General features: G+C 39.8%; 1 protein-coding gene across 6 annotated transcripts in view; it reads right to left on the minus strand.

Moving 5' to 3' along the window:
* Positions 1–4813: 4813 nt before the first annotated feature.
* Positions 4814–21969, minus strand: part of IWS1 (interacts with SUPT6H, CTD assembly factor 1) — a 36468-nt gene continuing 19312 nt past the window's right edge. For 5 of the 6 annotated variants that reach the window (XM_049889093.1, XM_049889094.1, XM_049889092.1 and 2 more), the window contains 8 exons: positions 18915–19065; positions 17720–17802; positions 16165–16294; positions 15045–15162; positions 13261–13372; positions 12361–12417; positions 9448–9559; positions 4814–5190 (listed from right to left, as the gene is read on the minus strand). In XM_049889093.1, coding sequence (XP_049745050.1) covers positions 5059–5190; positions 9448–9559; positions 12361–12417; positions 13261–13372; positions 15045–15162; positions 16165–16294; positions 17720–17802; positions 18915–19065 — 895 coding nt within the window. In that variant the 3' untranslated portion in view covers positions 4814–5058. Of the gene's footprint in view, positions 5191–9447; positions 9560–12360; positions 12418–13246; positions 13373–15044; positions 15163–16164; positions 16295–17719; positions 17803–18914; positions 19066–21969 lie in introns of those variants that run through there. The other variant, XM_049889096.1, reaches the window with a different exon arrangement.

A 21969-nucleotide genomic window follows, 5' to 3' on the forward strand; every position in this document is an offset into this window, starting at 1 on the left:
TGGCTTCAGGCCCTGATGGTTCTACTGGTGTGCCTCCAGGGGGCGCTCCACTCCTATCACCATCTGAGGAGCCAGGAAGCCACCACTATGCCTCAATGCTGGAGATACCCTCCTGAGAGTTTCTTGCATTCCTCCTGGGTTCTGATGAGGGGGCTGTTCCACAGCAAAACTTTCTGGCTGCAGTGTTACAGCATCCAATGACACAGCTTCTAGTTCACATCCAGTTCTTTCCTCCCCAGGCAGCAAAATTGGCTGGGTCAGGATATACCTGGAAGGGCCTTACTTTACCAGACTAGTCCTTCTTTTAGGGTAAATATGCTCTTGGGGCTCCCAGTGTCTGCAAATGGGCCTGTGCCAGGGCCACCCCGCCAGTCAGACCAAAAACAAAAACAAACAAAAAAAAAACCCGTTGCCATCCAGTTGATTCCGACTCATAGCAACCCTATAGGTCAGAGAACTGCCCCATAAGGTTTCCAAGGAGCAACTGGTGGATTTGAACTGCTGACCTTTTTGGTCAGCAGCTGAGCTCTTAACCACTGCACCATATCAGACAAATCATGAGCAAGGTTCAAGACTTTCGCCCCGAATCCTGGGCCCCAACAAGAAACAGTGGCTGTGATGTCTGAAGACGATATCAGGTAACTAACTACTCACCTGTGCAGCTGAGTCCCAGCACCTCCCCAGCACTGACACACTGAGACTCTTCCTCAGGGTATCAGCTGTATCAGCATCCTAGGGGGTTCCATTTATAACGCAAGGTATGATACATGCAGCTGCAACAGCAAAGCCTGGAAAAGAATGGACACAGGTGCTCATTTCAGATGACAGTGTTACAAGTTTAACAAGATCCAAGGGCAACCTGAGGCTCAACATGAAAACACTAAGCATACATACTTCAAGTCCCAGCAAACAGTGTAAATGAAAGCTTTGAAGGCAGAAAGAATTTTAGATACGTGGGTTGCTTTCTATTTACTGTGTGACTTAGGGCAGCCATTTCACTTTGAACCAATTTTTGTAAAAATTGAGTAGGGTAATGTGAGTAAAGGCCATAGTAAGACCTAACACCTGGTAGGCACAATGTCAGTAATGTACAGAATATTCCTTGTAATGCCATCTATGCCATGAGGTTGCCTTACAAGGTTTTTGTTTTGTTTTGTTTTTGCTTTACAAGGTTTTATTTGGTTGATACAAGATCAATTTCAATCTGAATTCTACTCTAAGGTTAACATTATGCTGAAATTGTTGTATTTGTTTCCTCTTCTTTATTTCCTATTGAGCATCTTTATATTCTCAAGAAACCCTTACATGGTTTTATCTAATTTATAGTTTTTTCTCTGACTTCCTCAAAAACAAAATAGCAGTAACTAGGGAACAGTCAGGGAAATAAAAGCCAAAGAACAAGTCTGAACAATAAAAGCTACCACAAAGTCCACACAGAAAAGATCCACCTGACAAGGGTACTTGAAAAGCATACAGGGTCTGGAGTCAGGAGACTCAGCTTGAACCCTGGCTCTGCTGCTATTCACTAGGTGGGGGTACCCTGGACTCCTTAAGCCACTTTCCTCATCTTTAAATAGGGACAGTACAGTGTTGTAGAACTACATATGACTGATGTAAAAACGCAAAGTGCTATAGAAATAATTAGTTCAACAAATGGAATCATGGATAACCAGATGGACCTGGCCCCTGCCCTCCAGGAGCTTACAGTCTATTTTACATGGCCACCGCTTCCTTCTGACGTGGATCTGAGTAGGCCAGCTCAGTGATACAGATGACTACATGTAGCCCTTCTCAAAAGGCCAGTGTTTACACTGACCTTCTAGCCTCTTCTGTGGGCCTCCTCAGATCTGGTCTGGGGAATTCATTCCATTCCCGCCATCTCTAGTGGAAGGACTTAACTACTTGCCAAAAGCACACAACAGAAAAAGAATTACAAAGGCATCACCCCTCTCTCAGAAGAGCAGGGAAGCATCCCTCTCCTTTCAGGACTCTCCAACGATGGATTTCCCTCACAACAACCAAAACTTTAGGTTTCCTAATTCCCGATCCAATGCCTTTTTAACATGTTATAACGAAACATTTTACAAAGTTATTTTACTTAAAGCCTTTCCCATTGCTCTCTAGTCAAAAAACTCATGGGGTATCTGGCTGCCCTGCAGCCTAATACCCCGGAGTCTCACTGCATTCGTAACTGCAGTTGTACCGGGTAAAGACCATTTCAGGCTCAGCATACCATGCTGTGTAAGAACTCAACTAGTTCTTGGAAGCACAGACCCAAACACTTTTGTTCTGAAGTGAGTGACATTTTTGCTAGTTCTCCTTCAAACTTGGCAATTCCATTTCTACTTTAAAGCAGTAAGATTGTTTTAAAAGAATCTTATGGTAAACCCTTCTGTAAACAATTACTTCCAAGCCTTGGTAAAATCTTTACTGAGTTTGCTTAAAACTGGCATCCTGGTGTAATCCTGTGACATGCACTGCTTTCTTCAAAAGCTGATATAAAGTGCATGTCTCTAGCCTAATAGCACCAAAGTCAGCCAACTTATACTACCTTGCCTCTACAAAAACCCATGTCTTTGTAACATCTATAGCGCATGACTACACTAGGCAACCCTACCTCTGAGGACTTACCTAACATCTCCACAATCCTTTTATACACCCGTAGGTAACATAAAAATTAAAAAAAAAAAAAATTTTTTTATTGACCCAATTCCACACTCAACTCTACCTGTCCCAGTGTCTGATGTTGGAGGACTTCTGTTACTGCACTAGGTCAGGAACACAGGCAGGTAGGTGGGCAGTCAGCTTGGAAACAAGGGCTAATCCAATGCTCTCCAAGTTGTTCAGTACTTCTGAAGTATTGAGCTCTCCCTTTGCCTGCTAGGTCACAATCTCAACAGAAGGTAGTAAATTGCCCCCAGACACCCATCCAGACTTGTTTCCAATCAAGTTGATTATCAGAAGGACTGAAATTACAGGGCTCTCACTATCTTATCTCTGGGATAAAGCCTGAAAGTCTTCAAGTGATTTTGTACCATAACCAAGTGGTCACGTTAGCTGCGTAATATTGGATACATTCTTCTTGGGAGAAATGTGTATCTGGAGATCACAGGGCAAAATATCAGCAAGTTACTCTCAAATGAGTTTCAAAAAATATATATACCTACATGATCAGGAAAGACCAATTGCTAGAAAAGGACATCATGTTTGGTAGAGGGTCAGTGAAAACAAGGGCAACCCTCAATGAGATGGATTGACACAATGGTTCCAAAAATGGACTCAAACACGCCAACGATCACGAAGACGGGGCAAGACCAGGCAACATTTTATTGTTATAGGTTGCAATGAGTATGAGCTGACTCGATGGCAACACACACACACACACACACTCTCTTACCATACAAGGTGACAGTAAATGTGGCAAAATGAAAAAATGCCAACACTTGGTAAACATAGGTAAAGGGTATAATAGTGTGTATTTGGGTATTAAAATTTTATTGTAAATTTGAAATATTTTCAAAATTTAAGTTATTTTGGTCAGCCAGGGTTTAGACGCCTTAAAAACATGCACCAAGTATTTTTAAAGATGTAGCACAAGAGACTATCCTTAGCATTTTGACTCCCCAGGTAATACTGCCGTATTACCAGGCACCATCAGTTATACCCTACATAAGTAAGATTTCCAGATAATTGGTGCTTACCCCATTAAACGGCAAAGTGCTATAATAAACCAGCTCTTTGTTAAAAACTGCTACTCATGCCTTTGTTTAGAACATGTGTAAGGCCTTCCACTAGATGGCTGTGCTTTGAGTCATTTCAAGTGTTTTGAGGGTATTTATATAACCAGTGCTCTGGTGGCACAGTCCTTAAAGCACTCAGTTGACAACCATAAGGTTGGCACTTCAAACCCACCAAGAAAGGAACCCATCTGCTTCCTTAAAAGATTTACTGCTTTGGCAATCCTACGGGGCAGTTCTACTACGTCCTATAGGGTCACTACGAGCAGGAATCTACTCAAAGGCAGTGGATTTTCATATAAAGTAAAACCATACCCCTGACAATAATTTAGACTTTTGTTTCCAACTAGGTGGTCAGCTACTACCTTTTAATGCCTTTAGTGCACCTGCCTCTTGCAACTTCACTATCCCATTTGTGTTTCTAAATTTGTTGAAAGTAAGTGTAACAAGGCCCTGAGAGGTTCTCTGATGAGTGACGTGCTTAGTGCGTGAGCATCATGCTGTCTTGGATGTTCAGATGCCTTACGGCCAACAAGATTCTCGTGTTTTTGAAAACTGAGCATGCCAGATACTCTGCCCCCAGTCATATCCGAGCACACTTTCTATAATTACAGCGATTTAAGGATAAGTTTTCCTGGATTTAGTCATCTTGACCCAGCAGGGATTTATCAAAACCAAATCTTTAAGTCTTCAGAGACTATAAAAAAAAAAAAAAGCTCACAAAAGCAGAGCAATGGGAAATAGAGCTATAATTCTTATTTCTACACAGTTGCCCAACTGCTATAAGCAATTCATAAAGTGATTTTCAAATGCATGTGTATTTCCTCGAAGGCAGGATTTCCCAGGCTTTTCTTCATTACTGTCCCCTAAGGAGAAAGCTTAAAAATTTAAATTCATTAATTACAATCAATTAATTAAATTTTTCCCTAAAAAGAAAAATAGTAAGGAATAAAATTTTGTTGGGTTAGATTTTGGAGGGCCACAAACCACTGTAGCATCTATGATTTTTTCAACTCCCAAGAACCAATTTTCACCCCATTGAAAATCTATCTTCTAAGACAATGAAGAGACAGCCCCCCAAAACCAGAGTGGAATTTTATTGTGTAAAGTTTATAGAGCAGTATGACTAGTATTCCTCTGTACAAAGTACACAACAAACAGTCTTAAATACAATTGACAGAAATGCTAGTCCTATGACAACATTTGATACAAGCGGAACCAACCATTTATAGATACACTAAAAAAATTTTAAAATGTCATCTTCTTCCTCCAAAGAGTCTCTCACAGATTTCTTAGAGATGTGGGTCCGTGCCAGGCAAGGTCACAATGGCATTTTATTGCCCTCGATGCTGATTTTCACTGCATGTGCAGACCTGCTTTTTTTCCTGATATCTGTGAACTTTCTCATCTGTTTATCCAGCCGGCTGATACCTTTCTTGGAGGTGCCCTGAAACTAAGAGTGGGGAGAAAAATTAAGGAGCAGTAACTGAAACACACAAATCTAGTTCTGTCCTTCCTCTCCTTCTATCTGAAAGTTAGCTGTCAGAAGACCTCCTCATGCTGGAATCACCAGAACGTGCTTTGGAGCCCTCAGAACAGCAGTGCTACAGACACTACAAAGCTCCCTCAGTCAAGGGTCATGTTTTTGTTGTCTGTGCCCTATTATTAACCGTGGCTTAGTCCATGGAAACTTCTTGACGAGAGAAAGGGTGAAAAATTAAGATGATGATCCCCCAATCCCATCAGATGGTATTTTTTATGATTTGCTTTTCTTTTCAAAAGACCGTAGCTGGGGTTGACCACCTGACATACGCTTTCAAACAGTGCTGCCAGAAAAGGTCAGGATATTCTAAGGCAAAGGAAAGTCATCTGAGAAAAACCCTTAAGTGTAAGGAGAGAGGTTAGAGAGTTAGTAAAGCAAACCCATATGCGCTGGAGCTCTAAAGCTGCAGACCTTGGCTGAATCCCTACTTTGACTCAGAAGGTTCTGTAGCCCTGGGCAAGTCACTGCCCTGGTCTGTACTCCTCACGTAACTCCTAGGAGAAGTAAATGAGGTAATGACGTCAAACTCAAGTACTTCAGCAGGTACAGAGTCAGTGCTCAAAGTTCATACTATTACCATTACTATCACTGTGCAAACAACCAGATTTAAGTTAACTAAAAAAATTTTTTTTTTTTTTAAGGCTCAACACAAAAACCAATGTGCAAAGAAAATAAAATTAAATTTCTTGATCCAAGGGGCTGATGACTACTTAAAAAGAGAATGTAGAATTTCTGGAAAGGCAGATTTAACCTAATTTAAGATTCAGCATCTCTTCCTACTTGGTCTTTATGTTTAAAGGTTTGATTGTTCAGCTATTTCTTTTATATTTTGAAAAGATCAGATGTCTTGCAAAGATACGGTCTCCAAGAAACCAGCACCTTCTAGAAATGTTGAAAGGTCTGCCATTTATGTCAAAGGCCAGGGTAACTCTTACTTGCCGACTGTGTTAATTTTAAGAATGGTGAGTGGTTAAAGAGAGATGAGTATTTCCAATTCTTCCACCCCAGTGTTTATTACTCAATCACTCTGAAGTTCAAGTCACAAGTTCTTTTGAGTCTGGGAGCTTCCAAAGTCTTCTCTCCCACATCTGGACTCAGCCTCCACCCCAGATGGGAGGTCAACCAAGTATTAGGCAGGAAACTATAAGTCATTCTTGAAGAAGATGAATGTTAACCATTCATCCCAGATTTTATTTTCTAGGAACATCCCAACTTCAAACAGTTTTATGTATCAATATAAACTTTTGTCACTAGTACTGAGAATTAGCATAAAAACTTGTCAGATGAGAAAGAACTATGCCACTGACAAACTAACTCCTGGATTCCCCAGATATTCCCAAATATGTGACTTCCTTTCTGACAATGTGCCCTGATTTTCAGTACGTGTGCTCAGTCCACATCTGACACTGTATATGCTTGGATTTCTGCCAACTGCCCAACTCCCAGCAGCTCCCTACACCAGTCTGACTGTTCTGTTTACCCTCAGAAACTGGGACATACCCCGGCCAGCACCAATCTACTCAGTTATGACACTAGTCACTCAGAGCTGGCAGATGCCTAGTTACCCCAAGCCTGAAAACATACAATCATAGTGTGTCAAGCCTAACAAGTCAAATTCCATGATCTCCCCTTCTGATGCATTAACTGTAAGTCATTACTGAACAACAGCCACAAAAGCTGGCTGATTTTAGGAGCAAAAAAGCAGAAACCACCGTGGAATCACTAAACAAATTATTATACGGTCACATGATAGACTATTATGTAGTCATTAAAAATGATGACTTTATAAGGAGGTTTAAAGAGGGAAAATGATCAAAATTATATACAGTATAATTTCAATTATATTTAAGATATAAACAGAAGAAAAGGCAAAACATGTATCAAAACCTACTTTTACATGGTGGGACCATGGGTGAGTTTTTCTCTTTATAACCTCAAATTTTTCTACAATTAAAACCAGAAAAAACTAAATTTGAAGCACTACTGGAAATACATATAAAACATAAAATTGTGAACAGTGGCTACTTAGGAAAGAGTAGCTGCTTTGGGAATGGGGGTTACTATACAGTATTTTATATTTACTTATGTAATTCCAAAAATAAAGATATTTACAACAAAAAGTTTCCCTTGAAAGCTGTTAATTCCCGATTTTCTTCTTGGACATTATAATTTTTAATAATACTCATTAGCGCCTGTATAATGTGGAAGCCCTGAGTGAACATGCAAAAAGTCTTCCTTTCTACGGAAACAGTGTCAGGTGGTTGAAGGATAAGCAGGCATGTGGCATGGTGGGATCACCTGCCCCAAAACACACCTTCCTTTTTGACAGAGCACTACAGGCCAGACTCAGGCCTAGATCGACAGCAGCACGTTATGATTCTGGGTTGTGCTGGGAGGGAAGGAAAGGCATTCTCCATGAACTCTCCTCTCCTCATGCTGGCCACCTCTTCCCTCCTCCCCACCACCTACCCAGAGGGCTGGACTGGAACCAGCAACACCAGCTGACAGGCACAGTGCTCTTAAGGACACGAGGCGTGTTTCCAAAGTAGAATGGCCACTAAGATTTTGTATTACATTTTCTATGTCACACTGTAGCTCTTAATTCTCAAAAGCAAATGTCGGGAAAGAAAAGTATTCTGAAAGAGAGAGGTAAAAGGAGGGAAGAGACTGAAAAAAGCAGAAGATAAAAAAGAAATGGTAGAGAGATGGATACCAAGATGTGGCCAAGGGCCATGGATATGGGTGAAAGTAAGGGAAAAAACGGAAGGAATTAAAAAAGAGGATATTCTTGACAATGGACTGGTACTCCTCTACCCTTTAATTTCTTCTCAGTAAGTAAGTAAGTGGCTTTGCCCTGACTGTCATTTAACAGTAAACTGGTGGGAAGGTGAGAATGGAGTTGATGGAAATAGCTGCCAAAGCAGGGGTCATGGAGATGCTACGAAAGGAAGGAGCATTCAGGCTCTCTGGGTATGTTACAAAAAAAGCACCATTTTTAATTTCAAAGCTTCGTGGATCAGTAAGTCTGACTTCACGAATGTCCCAAAGTCTTTCTCATTTCTGAGTGGTACTGGATATTTATTAAAACAGATCCATTACACTTGGTAAAGGCTTTACGCAGTGATTCTCAAATGTATGTTTCTGAGCGCTGACAAGAGGAAACGAAGCCACCCCCCTCTTACCATGAAGTCACTAACAGTTTAGTTTATGTGCCTGTAATGGAGATCACCTATGATTCTGGGCCCTAATAAAAGCCTTTTTCATAAAAATATGTACCAGCCAAGAAGACCAGAATGCTTAAGAGAGAAGTAATACTCTTCTAGTCACTAGAGTAAAGATAAATGAAGCAACTTCTGTGTCAATTTCTAAATATTCAAGAGGGCTTGAATGCTACAAAGTGCCTGTTAGAGTCATGGTTTCAGAAACTAGAAGCGGGCCTGGCCCTTTCTGGTTAAGGAAGCGCACACACCACACGTTTCGCTCTGTGACTGTTGACAAAGCACATGCACAGCACATGCTTCCTTGGGGGTACCTCTCTGACACCCCCTGGTAGGGCTAGGCCTATAGGGGCATCCTGTTGCCTTCAATGCTGAACTTGACAGCACGGTGCACTTTGCTGAGTCGTTTCTGCTCTGCAAATCGCCTCTTATGCTTTTCCAATCGGCTTAGGCCCTTTTTAAGGATACCAGACTAGAAAGAGTAGATTGACAGGAGAATAAAAAAAGATTACTGAGAAACACTGAGTAATACTTACAATGATGACACAGGAAATGTCCACCCTAAATATTTCACAACACAATTACTTAACCAGTTGAAGAGAAAAGGAAGGGTAGATGTGAGGAAGCAGGTATGTTCTGTGTGTCATGGTTCTAAAAACATGACTGTATCCAAACACTCCAGGCTTCAGGATTCACTTGAAATAGAGGTATTAGTAAGAAGAAACTTCTTGACTTGGTAATTTGCTCTAAGTCTAAAGTAAAGCTCAACAGCAGTGAACTTTAATCTTTCCTTCCTCCTGATTCTGATTTGGCTAGATAAGAGACCCAAAAACAGATCTCTTTAAATCGCATACACCTCAAGCACTGGAAGGGTTATTAAGCATGAAGTACAAGATGAAATAGCAATTTGCATCTAAGATCAACCTTGCTGTTCCCTTTGCTCACTTACCCTGGATGACTCCATTTCCACGTTCCACTTGGGCCTGACAACATAGTCCTTGTTTGAGGGCATCGGGACCCTCGCTCGAGCACAGAATCCAGGATCTCCAGGTCTAAGAGCCCTGAGAAAGGAAAAGGAAAACCATGCTTGTTCCGTAGCCAGCTACAGCTGGGACCGCACCATGCTATTGAGCATTCTTTTGCTCACGCCCATCAGTTCCGCGGCCTACCTGTTTAAACCTCCTCTGCTCTCCCTGGGCCACCCAACCCTCCTTCATGCTGTCTCAGCTGACCTCACCACACTCAGATTACCATACAGATTTCTTAACTTCCTTCCCGAAGAGAACTTCCTCTGCATTTTCACAGACCTTTACACCTCTCCTCGGCTTCAGAGACAGTCAAGCCTTTCTCCCTTTCGAGCATGGCTTGTTCCATCCGGGCTCTGAACACCAATTTCTCCAACCTAGTGGAGTTACTCAGAGGCTCATTTGTGAGGAGAAAAATCAGATAGAGTCACATGAGCCCCCCAAACCCTGTGTATGTTCTGAAGTAGTTTATGTGATTTTGCACGTGCAACTCATGCAGTAACTTTTTGTGTTTTATCTTTAAAACCCTTTTTATTTTGAGCTAATTGTAAATTCGCATGTGGCTGTAAGAAATAATCAGAGATCCTGTGTACCTTTTAACCAGATTCTCCCAATAGCAACAACTTGCAAAACCACAGTACATGACAACCAGGATACTGATGTTCATACAAACCGTCAATAATAGTATTATTTAAATTTCTCCACTTTTACTGGTATTCATTTGTGTGTATTTAGATCTATGCAATTTTATCACGTGTAGGTTAGCAACCACCACAATCAAGACACAGAGCAATTCCACGCCACTAGGATTTCTCCTGTTGCCTTTTTATAACCATGTCCACTGCCCTCCCTCGTCCCTAACCCCTGGCAACCGCTAATCCATTCTCCATTTCTGTAATTTTGTCACTTCAATAATGTTATATAAATGAAATCATACAGTATAGAGCCTTTTGAGGTTGGCTTTTTTCACTCAGCACCTCAAATCCATCCAAGTTGTTGCATACGTTATTTATTTTATTGCAGCATAGTATTTCATTACTTCTGAAAATCAGCCAACGGAAAACTCTGTGGATGACAACAGTCAGACCCCGTTGAGCATGACGTTGCCATGAGTCGGGGGCGACTCGATGGCAGCTAACAACAATATCCCATAGTACCTACACCACAGTTTGCTTAACCATCCACCTGTTGAAGGACATCTGGGTTGTTCTCAGTGTTTGGCTTTTATGAATAAAGCTGCTATGAGTATCCATGTATAGGTTTTTGCATGAATGTAAGTTTTCATTTCTCTGGGATAAATGGCCAAGTTGCAACTGCTGAGTCATATGGTAGTTACGCATTTAATTTGTAAGAAACTGCCAAACTACTTTCCATATATGCACAAAACTGAGAACTACCATGCCAGGCTAAAGAAGAACAAAAATTAAGTCTCTACGTAACGCCTACGGTTTCAAGGCACTCAACCTTGAACTATCTTCCCTGGTGGTAAATGGAGGGCAGGTGTATGTGTGTCCAGGGAGAACTGTTTCTATGGCCTTGCTGGATTTACTCCATTAACATTAAGCATCTCTAACATTCATATACACGCACATATCTTAAGAGATTAACTGGCTAGTTCAAGGAACACTTCTCATAACCCCTGCCTTCCCTGGAAGCTGTCTGTCTCATCATCAAACTTACACATACAGACAACACCCGCTCCCTTCAGCTCATCTCCCATTCTCGTTCTGCAATCTGGGTGCTGTCCTGACTGCCCTCTGCAGCTCTGCCACTGCCCACATCCCCGGCCACTGTCCTCCCCCAGTGTGGCCTCATTTCCTCCTAGGTTATTCTCTAATGCACAGGCCAAACTGGCACACTCGCCTTCACTGGCTCCTCTGCTCGGCCCGTCCCTTTTCAAAGCCCAGTTGTTCACTTAGATTCTTATTCTCTTACTTCAACAATCTTTTCTATGGAGAAAGCTATCAAATCTACATTTCTTTGAATTTCAAGTTCTAGATCCATTATAGGACTATCTGGTTAGGCATCTCACATTTAATATGCTCAAAACAGAACTCATTTGTGCCCTCAAATCAACTCCTCCCTGATTTCAGTGACTATGGTTACTAGATTAAAATTCTGGTTGGCTTCTTCAACTCTAGCCACTCCCCCTCCTCTAAGTCACCAACTCCCGGCAATTCTGCCTCTGCAATGACATCTCAACTTCTCTCTCCTCCCCACTCCTATTACTGTCTCAATCTAGCTGTTCTCATGCTTCATTGCCTCTGCCCTGCAACCCATCTTAATGATGTCACCAGCACAAGCCTTCCAAATAAAATCTGATGACTTCATGTCCACGCGCTTACGACTTTCTATGGAGCCACAAAGAAAGGTGAAAATTATTCATATTGATTTAAAGCCTTTCCACATCTCCATTTCTTACCTTATCGTCTCATCTCAGGGCTACTAACCCCAACCACTTAGGTCCATCTGCCATTCCTAAAATTGGCCTTGTATGTCTACCCCAGATCTTTGCTTAAGTTCTCTCCTTTACCTATAATTCCTGTACGGATTTAAGCTTTTTGACAGAATGGACTATGTTTAATTTGATTTTGTATTCCCAGAGCCTAGCACAATGCAAGCAGCAACAAAATCTTTATCGAATGAACTATTCCTCAATTTTCCTTATATCCCCCAGAGCAACCAATACAAAGCTTTGTTCATTGCAGACATTCAGTAAATGTTCAATGGAAAAGCACCTCCCGATGTGAATGTAACATTGAACATAACATCATTTCATTTGCTGCTTTCCTTAAAACAAAGCAGTCTAAGAAAAAAAAATTAAAAGGAAAACTTACTTTTCTTCTCCTGTCAACACCTTTTCAAGGTCTCTTCGGGGTGTCTGACCACCAGTGCTGGGATAAAAAGGTAATAAATGAAATATCAGAAATTATAGAACCCTGTAACTAAGAAAGACAAACAAAGAAAACAACCTACCAAATTTAAATATCGAACATACAATGCAATAGCTTCTTTACATTGAATCAGGGAAAATAACTCCTACTCTTTAAAAAGTACCAGTTAGGTTAGTATTTAGTTAGGTTAGTATTTATTTGTCTAACAGGTTTTATGATGATGAACCCTGAACAGTCATATTAGTTAACAAATGAGCCTACCCTCCTAGATATAACTGTATTCAATATATTGATACAAGTTGGGTCAGTAATATTTTTTTCCTCCTAGGAATTTGGAAATGGAACTGAAAAATAGAAAGTTGTTTTTTTAAGTGGGTGGAATATAAGGAGCAACCTCTGGAACCGGGAGAGGCCATGTTCATCTATTTGACCAAGTAGGTGAGGGCGGGGGGGGGGGGGTGAGGGGGTGGAGGATCTTTACCATATGCTAGCACATTTAAACTAAGAGAATATTACAAACTGGACAGGCATATCGGAGCCCTGGTGGCACACTGGCTTAAAAGCTTGGCTGCTAACCAAAAACTTGGTAGTTTGAGTCCACCAGCTGCTCCTCAGAAACCCCATGGGGCAGTTCTACCCTATCCTATAAGGTTGCTATGAGTCAGAATCGACTCGATGGCAACAGGCTTGGTTTTTTCAGTTAGACAGGTGTGTATCATGCTGAGAGGACAGACAAAATCCTGTCACCCTGCAGATTTCCTAATGTTCATATTTACAAAAAAAGCTGAGCTGTTAGTGCACCAATAACATTTATCCCACTTACTCATACCTGTTCTCTCATACCTGTTCATTCGTCGTCGTTGAGGCATTTGCTCTAGATCTCTCTGCTCTCGTTCTTCTCTTGTCATCCCTTTGTAGTTTGAGGTGAGGCCAAATATAGGCCGAGACCACTCATCTGTGACAATTACAGTTTATAAAGCCACATTCCTCCTGCCTGTCTTTCAAATAACCACACCCTCCAGGCATTTAAAATACGCTTTCTTTAAAGACCCCATGATTTCAGAACCATTTATAGGATAAACAGCATAACATCAATATCGTAACTATGGCTAATTCAGAAAACAGGTGTTAAAAAACCAGTCGAATCACTCACGTAGATTTAAAGAAAGTGACATTTGAGTCACTTTGATATTCAACTAGATGAATTGATATTTCGTAAATACAGCCTACATTTCTAATTTACGCTACTGAAAACAGAAAATCTTGCAATTCTTCTACTTTCTTATCCTAACCCAAAACAAGTCGCCTAATTACTTAATTGTCAAAAAGGTATGAATCATTGAAAACCACATTTTGATGGAGGAGGTCTGGAGTCTACTTCACAAAGTCTAAGAAAGCTGCTAAGGTGACCTTGAAAACAAGCACCACATGCACACTGTTTAGTCAGTAAAAGCCCAGAGGTACCAACTGGTATTTTTGTTCTGAAACACAGCTTACTGCTGTACTTGATACATTACAAAAACAATAGAGGATCTTTACAGAGAGAAGACAGGCGTTGCCTATGTTGAATGAAGCAGGAATTCTCAGGGGTCCATGCATCGGTTGAAAGCTACCCCCCCGCCCCCCCCCCCCCCCCCACTGGCCCCATCCCTGTTGTAGTAGCCATAGAAATTAGTGCAAATATTCTGGCTAAGTCCAGGGCAAAAACAAAGGTCAAGAACCACTACATTAAAAACATCAAAAGTTTTTTTTTTTTTTTACCATTTAATAGGCAGTAAAATGCAGTTACTGATAAGTTCAAAGATGTAATACTTCTCTGGGTCTATAAATCTACATTTCTCTAAAAGTTTCTGACAATCTAAAAAATTCAACAGGAAAGTAATTCTTGTATTCAAATGTAAAAGTTACTTTTCCTACCTAGCCGTGAAGTTTTAAAAATTCCTTTCCAACAGGGAGAGTTGAGGATAATGAAACATACATGGTTTCGTTCTTAAAAGCGAGGTATTTCATAAACAATTTAGCACTTTATTAGATGAATTTCAGTTAGACTCTTCTGGATTTCTTTAGCATCACTAAGAACATACAAAAGGTTACTCGATGAAAGTAACAACAGCAGCGGCAGTGGCGAGTATTTCTTGAATACTATGTGCTAAGCACTGTGATTTAATCTTCACAATAACCCAAACTAAGCACATAGTTATCTCAGTTTTACAAAGGAGGCAGTCAAGGTTTAGTGCTTATATCACTAGCCTAAGGATACACAGTCAGGTAGGCAGGTAGTGGATCAAGATTTGAACTGAGTATAACTGACTCCAGGGCCTGCATTCTAACCCCTCTTCATGCCCTTGATCTATGATTACTTGTTATATTTAATAATTATTGTATTTAATAATTTTACTTGTTATACTTAATAATGCAATAACAACACTGAGGAGCATTTTAGGTCCAAGAGGGAAAAGCTGGTGCCTATAAGAAGTTATTAAAATTTTTTCTATCCCGCTTTACTGATTCATTTTAAATGAACACAGGCAATTAGTTTTTTTATATACACGACTCTATATCGACCTATCATCCATCTACCTACATACACACATAAACACAACAAACAAAAAGCAAGATTTACATACTGATCAATTTCCCTGCCATGTCCTTGTTGGACCTTGACTCCTTGGGGTGTTTATAGAGATACATCACTGCTCGTCCAATTCCGCTATGTTTCAGAGTCTCCTGGCTCACACTAGGTAGCTGGGGAACATAAACACACATATATATATTATTCATTCAGAAGCTAGGAGTCCTGCTTATCTATTCTGGAGGATCTCCGAGACCTCTTTCATGCACGAGAGACCAACAAACAAAAAAAATTCCATTTCAGGATCTGTACACATTGAACACAAAGATATGTTGTGTTCACATCAGGAGTTGAGAGTTCAGTATTACCTCTGAGCTGAAGTATAAATGTAAAACCAAACAACATGAAAAAGCGTGAACTAAGCATACTTAGTGGTTGGCAATTTAACACAAGAGTCAGCACAGGCCTTAGAATCAAACAGACCTAAGTCTAAATTCAAGCACAGCCACTTCCTACCTATGTGCCCTTGGACAAGTCACTTAACTTCTCTGAGCCTCAATTTTCCCATCTGTAAAATGGAGACATCTACTTTGCAGGTCTGTTGTGAGTAAATGAACCAACGTGTATATAAATCAATTAGCACAGTGCCTGGCATAAGGAGGTTCCTCAGAAATTCTGACAGAAGTGAAGCACCTGCCCAAGGTGTCCCAGCCACAGAGGCAGTCCAGCTCAAGATTTAAATCCAAGTTTATCTAACTCAGAAGTGGGTATCTTTTCTACTTCAAAAGTTAAGTACTTGCCCAAGGTGTCACAGCCACATTGAGGTGGTCCAGCTCAAGATTCAAAATCAAGTTTATCTAACTTAGAAGTTGGTAACTTTTCTACTTCAAGTGTCTCCCTACGACATGTCTATTACTGTATTATTCTTCTCAGCCAGATACATGATAGCTACTCCAAGATCTTTTATCTTCAGTACTATAGTTACATGAAGTTTTATAAGGCTTTTCCTTTATGCTCATTTTACTAGGTATTTCCCTTCTTTCCAACTGCTCTTCTAGCACGCTGTAGCAGAGAAAATGTACAAATGCATGGTAAAATACAGAGGCTATGATAGTTAATACAAACCACATTAGATAATTAATGAAGGGCAAACAGTCAGATCAGCGGCTTCTAACCTCTTGCAAAATCTTCAACAGCTCCTCCCGAATCTTCAGAGCTGGCAAACTTCTATCTGGTAGAGGTGAGAGCCATTCTTTGATGGCAGACATCACGCCACTATCAATAAACGTTTCTTTCAAGTCCTGCCTGCAATAATAATATTTTTTATTTTTAAAGTGAGGTCTATAAGCTCTGGCTTTTCTTTCATATTTAGTGTCATTTCCAAAAACTGCTTTTAAAGAGTTACTCACGTATATTCAATATTTACTGAGTATCTATTCTGGCATCAAAAGCAGTATGAAATTCAATTCCTATCTTTAAGAAACATACAGACTTGACGGGCGAAGATGACTGATTAAATAACCGTTGGCCAAAATGCAAATTATACAGGACAGGTTAGTGCTGGTGTGAACGGTGCAGACAATAACAACAATCAGCTCCATTTATTACAACTCAAAAAAATAATGTTCAGTCTATCAGCACAGTGATTCTCTAACTTTTTCAGGTAATACAGAACTTGGAATTACGCTATTCTTTTCAGGACACTAAGGAGGATACCATTCTCCTGGCAAGAAAAAAAGACAATCACCATGAAACAGTGATATTTTAAATTCCATTTATGGAACTGAATTTATGTCAATTTCATTATGTTAATAGAAAGCATGAAAATATTATATATATGTCATCTGCCACAGTTTTGTCTACTGGGATATAAAAAACTGAATGCCATCTAGTCAATTCTGACTCACGGCGACCCCACAGGACAGAGCAGAACTGCCCCATAGGGTTTCCAAGGAGCAGGTGTTGGGTCTGAACTGCCAACCCTTGAGTTAGCAGCCTGAGCTCTTAACCACTGTGCCACCAGGGCCCCCCAAAAATACGGAATGCTTCATGGATTTGCATGTCATCCTTGCGCACGGGCCATGCTATAGGTGGCAATATTCTAGGGGCAGACTTCCCAGACCACTGTGGCTGGCTCACTGATGTCCTAACACATTTCTTCAGCTATCAAAATTAGGTTGTGGTTTGGTTCAAGAGAGCAAAGTTGACAACACTTCAAAGCTCAGGAATATGAGAAAATCAATGAAAGAGCCTGGTAACAAGGAACTATTAAGAAAAGGCATCATTATTGCAGAAGGACCAATGACATAATTTGTGATATTAAAAAAAAAAAAGAGGATCCAAATATGTTAGTTGGTGGCCATATAAACCTTGTACAACACTTTCTTCAAGTTGTGTCTCCCTGGATTTGCTCTGTTCTCTGTCACATTGGGAAAACACATGCAACTTACTAGATTCCAAACAGTTTTACAAAACACAAAATTAGTGATTAAGATTTTTTTTTTCCCATTAATAATTAGTTTGCTATTTGTTCTGATTGCATCAGGCATCAAAGGTTTAAGAAAAATTCGTGAGACAGAAACCTAATTTAGGAAATTCAATCCACTATTATTTTTCTTTGAATTGATAGAAGGCTGTCACTATTTAATATCTCCAGAACACCAGCACATGCTCTGAATACCATTCCATTAAAAGGAAAAAAAAAAAAAATTAACAAAACAAAATACTTACTTCTTAAGGTGCATAACAACAGTAGGTAACAAAGTTAATTTTTTTAGTGCTGGCTTTTTTTGATTGTTCAACTGCCTGTCTTCCTATCAAGAAAGAAAAAGAGAAAAAGTTTTTTTTTTTTTTTAAACAGCAGTACTATTTGTTAATAGTGAATTATAATCACTATAATTCTAAACCCTTAAAATGAAATCAGCAGTTTCTCAGAGAAACTACAATTTTTCCTACAAGAAAGAATAATTAAAGGATGGATTTTTCACAAAGCTCCAAATTCTGAATCTGTGTTGCTCAAGCCCCAAAAAACTATTAGAATTACTACCTTTAACAATTACCAGTTGAGAGGAACGCTTTTCATTTAAAGTATTGGTATAACTACCAAGCTTTCAAAGAATCTATTCAAGGTACAAATTACAGCCAGGGAAATTTGGTTTGTATCAGGAATACTTTTTCAACTGGGAGGCTTATACGATAGTGGGATATATTATCAATGAAGGGTTACAGTATCTAGCTGAGTATTTTTTCCCTAATTTTTTAGTTATGGAAAATTTCAAGTACACACAGAATTAGAACACAGAATAATGTACCCCTGTTACATACCCACCACCCAGTTTCACCAATTAGCCACCCGCGGCCGGTCTTATTTTAGCTATCTAACTACTCTTCCTTCTACTCTTGAATTATTTTGAAACAAATTCTAGACACATATCATGGAATCCTTAAATACTTCAGTAAGTACTTCTAAAAGATCAGGACATATTTTTAAAACATAGAACTTGGCCAATTTTTACAATTTCGGGAGACTTAAAAAGTTCAGAGTTAAATTAGTCCCTTGACAGAAGGCAAGAGAATAACCTATGAGTTTATAGCACCTTTTATAAATGAAGAAACATAAAATTTTATGCTAAACTGTCCAGAACCAAGAGAGCAAAACCAGTCCCCTGTAAAACTGTCAAAGCCAGTGAACTAAATTTATTATACTTAATACATACTCTTCTCACATTTTTCTAAACATGCAACTACAAATTAAAATTACTTCCATGTTTAAAATTTAGAAAAGTAAATGCTTTTTCACAAAAAGCAAAGTATCTTAAACATAGCTTAAGCAGGAGTTAAGCTAAAAGAAGAAGAAAAAAAAAAAGCCATCCAACCAACTATGTGAGGGAAAGAAAAGCTGGACCCAGAAGTGGACCCATCTAACCTCAGCGGCTTCGTTCATCTTGACGATCATGGCACTCACAACGTCGTCTGCATCACTAATAAAGGTGCCACCGTCACGGTTGCGTCTGCGCTTGCCACTCAAGCTCTTCTTCCGCTGCAGCATCATCTCGAAATCTGACAGAAAGTCCATACTAAGCAGCAACACAAAAACAAGTTGAAAAGACCTAAATACAAGTTCCCCTTTATATAAACATTTACCTTTATCGCAGTTAAGAATCACCGACTTTTTGAATTCTAACTAATGAAAGTGCGAGTACCTGTGTTGTTGTTACTGTCAAGTCAGCTCTGACTCACGGTGATCTTATATACAACAGAACAAAATGTTGTCTGGTCATGCACCATCTTTGTCCGTTGCTGTGGGTACTGTCAATCCATCTCATTGAGGGTCTCCTTTGTTTTCGCTGAACCTCTACTCTACTTGACCAAACGTGAGGTCTTTTTCTAGCGATTGGTCTTTTCTGATGTGTTCAAAGTAAGCAAGATGAATTCCTGCCATCCTTGCTTCCAGGGAGCACTCTGGCTGTATTTCTTCTAAGGCCGGCTTGTTCGTTCTTCTGGTAGTCCGTGGCATGTTAAATGTTCTTCACTGACAAGACAATTCAAATGCATCCGTTCTTCTTCTGTTCTTTTTTCACTGTCCAGGCTTCACGTGCACATGAGGTGTTTAAATAGACCATGGCTTGGGTCGGGCACACTATAGTCCTAAGAGTGACATCTTTGCTTTTTAAAACTTTAAAGCTCTTTAGCAGCAGATTTGCCCAATGCAACAACACATCATTTAATTTCTTAACCGCTGCTTCCATGGATGCTGAATGTTGATCTCAGTAGAATGAAATCACTTACAACTTCAATTTTTTCTACATTAATCATGTTGTTTATCGGTCTGAAGGTGTGAATTTTCATTTTCTTCACATTCAGGTATAATCCATACTGAAGACTGGAGTCTCTGACCATCAGTAAGTGCTTCAAGTCGTCTTCATGTTCAGCAAACAAGGCTGTGTCACCTAGGTATCACAGGTTGTTAATGAGTCTTGCTCCAATCCTGATGCTGCATTTTTTCTTCATATAGTCCAGCTTCTTGGATTATGTCTTCAGCATACAGACTGAATAATTACGGTGAAAGGATACAACCCTGCCACACACCTTTTCCGATTTTAAACCATGCAGTATCCCCTTGTACTATGTGAATGACTGCTTCTTGATCCATGTAGATTCCACATGAGCACAATTAGTGTTCTGGAATTCCCATTCTTCATAAAGTTATCCATAAATTTGTTATGATTCACACAACTGAATGACTTCACACAGTTCATAAAACACAGGTCATCATCTTTCTCTATTCTGCTTTTGGCCAAGGTACACCTGAAATCAACCAACAACAACCCTCCTTCCACGTCCTCTTCTGAAGCCGTCTTCAACTTCTGGAGGTTCTGTTCCGATGTGTGACGGGAGTCGTTTTTTAAATTACATTCAGCTATATTTTGCTAGCACATGTTTTTAATGCTATTGTTCAGTAATTTCCTCAGTCTGTTCGATCACCTTTTTTGGAACTGGCTTGAATATGGATCTCTTTCAGTTAGCTGGCCAGGTAGTTGCCTTCCAAATTTCTTAATATAAGTGCTTCTAGTGCTGCATCCATTTGTTAAAGCATCTCAATTGGTATTCTGCCAATTCCTGGAGCCCTGTTTTTCGCCAATGCCTTCAACGTAGCTTGAACTTCTTCCTTCAGTAACAGTCATCCTTGATCATATGCTACCTCCTAAAATGGCTGAACATCAATCAGTTCTTTTTGGTAAAGTGACTCTGTGTATTCCTCCCATCTTCATCATTCGATTTTTTGCCCACAGAAACCTTCAGTAACGCATCTTGAGGCCTGAGTTTTATCAAGCCTCAAGTACTTCCCTTTTGGTTTTCTAACTCTAGGTCTTTGTATGTTTCATCATAATACTTTACTTTGTCTTCTTGAACCACACTTTGAAATCTTCTGTTCAGCTCTTTTACTTGATTTCTTCTAATCCCTTTAACCATTCTGTGCTTAAGAGCAAGTTTCAGAGTCACTTCTGCAACCATTTGGTCTTTTCCTTCTTCCTATCTTTTTAACGATCCTTAGTTTCTTCATGTATGATGCCCTCTATGTATGATGCCCTGTGTCTTCCTACAACTCTTCTGGTCTCGGGTCATTAGTGTTCAGTACATCAAATCTATTCTTGAGATGGTCTCATCGTCTAAAGACAATGGAGAAACCCAATATCATCATACCACCAGTCAAGACAAAGCTGAAGAAAAGTCCACGAGAGCCAAAGTACAACCTTGAATACATTCTGCCTGAATTTAGAGGCCATCTCATGTACTTATAATTTGCTTTTAAAAGAACAGATGATGAATGGACATGGGAAATCTGGGGTGGAAAGGAGTAACGTGTGGTCACATTATGGGGATACCAACTAGGGTCACATAACAATGTGTGTACAAATTTTTCTATGAGAAACTAACTTGAGGTGTAAACTTTCACCTAAAGCACGATGAGAAAAAAACAAGGGGAAAAAAAACAGATGAACCTAGACTTTATGTTCAACTTCTGTACCACTCCATATAGTAAACATTACTAGTTTTTAGGCTCTCCATATACCATATTCACATTTGCATAAACCAGCTTAAGAAGGAACATTTCAAACTCTCATTCAGGGGACACTGCTGCATATATTAATTCAGTTTTAGCAGCACTGCTTTTTTGGAACAGGAAGGTGTTCAATTATTTGAGTGTTTTTATTTCAAACAGCATGAGTAGAAGAATAGACTGGTATTTTTAGTGATAAAAATCATAGGTGTCAAACATAATGCAGCTAAGATAAAGATGGGAATCTACAGGCTTGCTAAGGGCCTCAAATCAGAGTCGTAAGACTTAAGAGGGAGTTAGCTCACTGTCATCATATAAATTCAATTTCCAAAGGCACTGCCAAACTCGTTCAGCTTAATTTTGCATGCCACTAGGGTTTAAAGAGTGCACCGTTTTTTAAAGCATCACCTCTACAACT

This window comes from Elephas maximus, chromosome 6 (assembly GCF_024166365.1).
Source record: "Elephas maximus indicus isolate mEleMax1 chromosome 6, mEleMax1 primary haplotype, whole genome shotgun sequence".
NCBI classification, from domain to species: Eukaryota; Metazoa; Chordata; class Mammalia; order Proboscidea; family Elephantidae; genus Elephas; species Elephas maximus.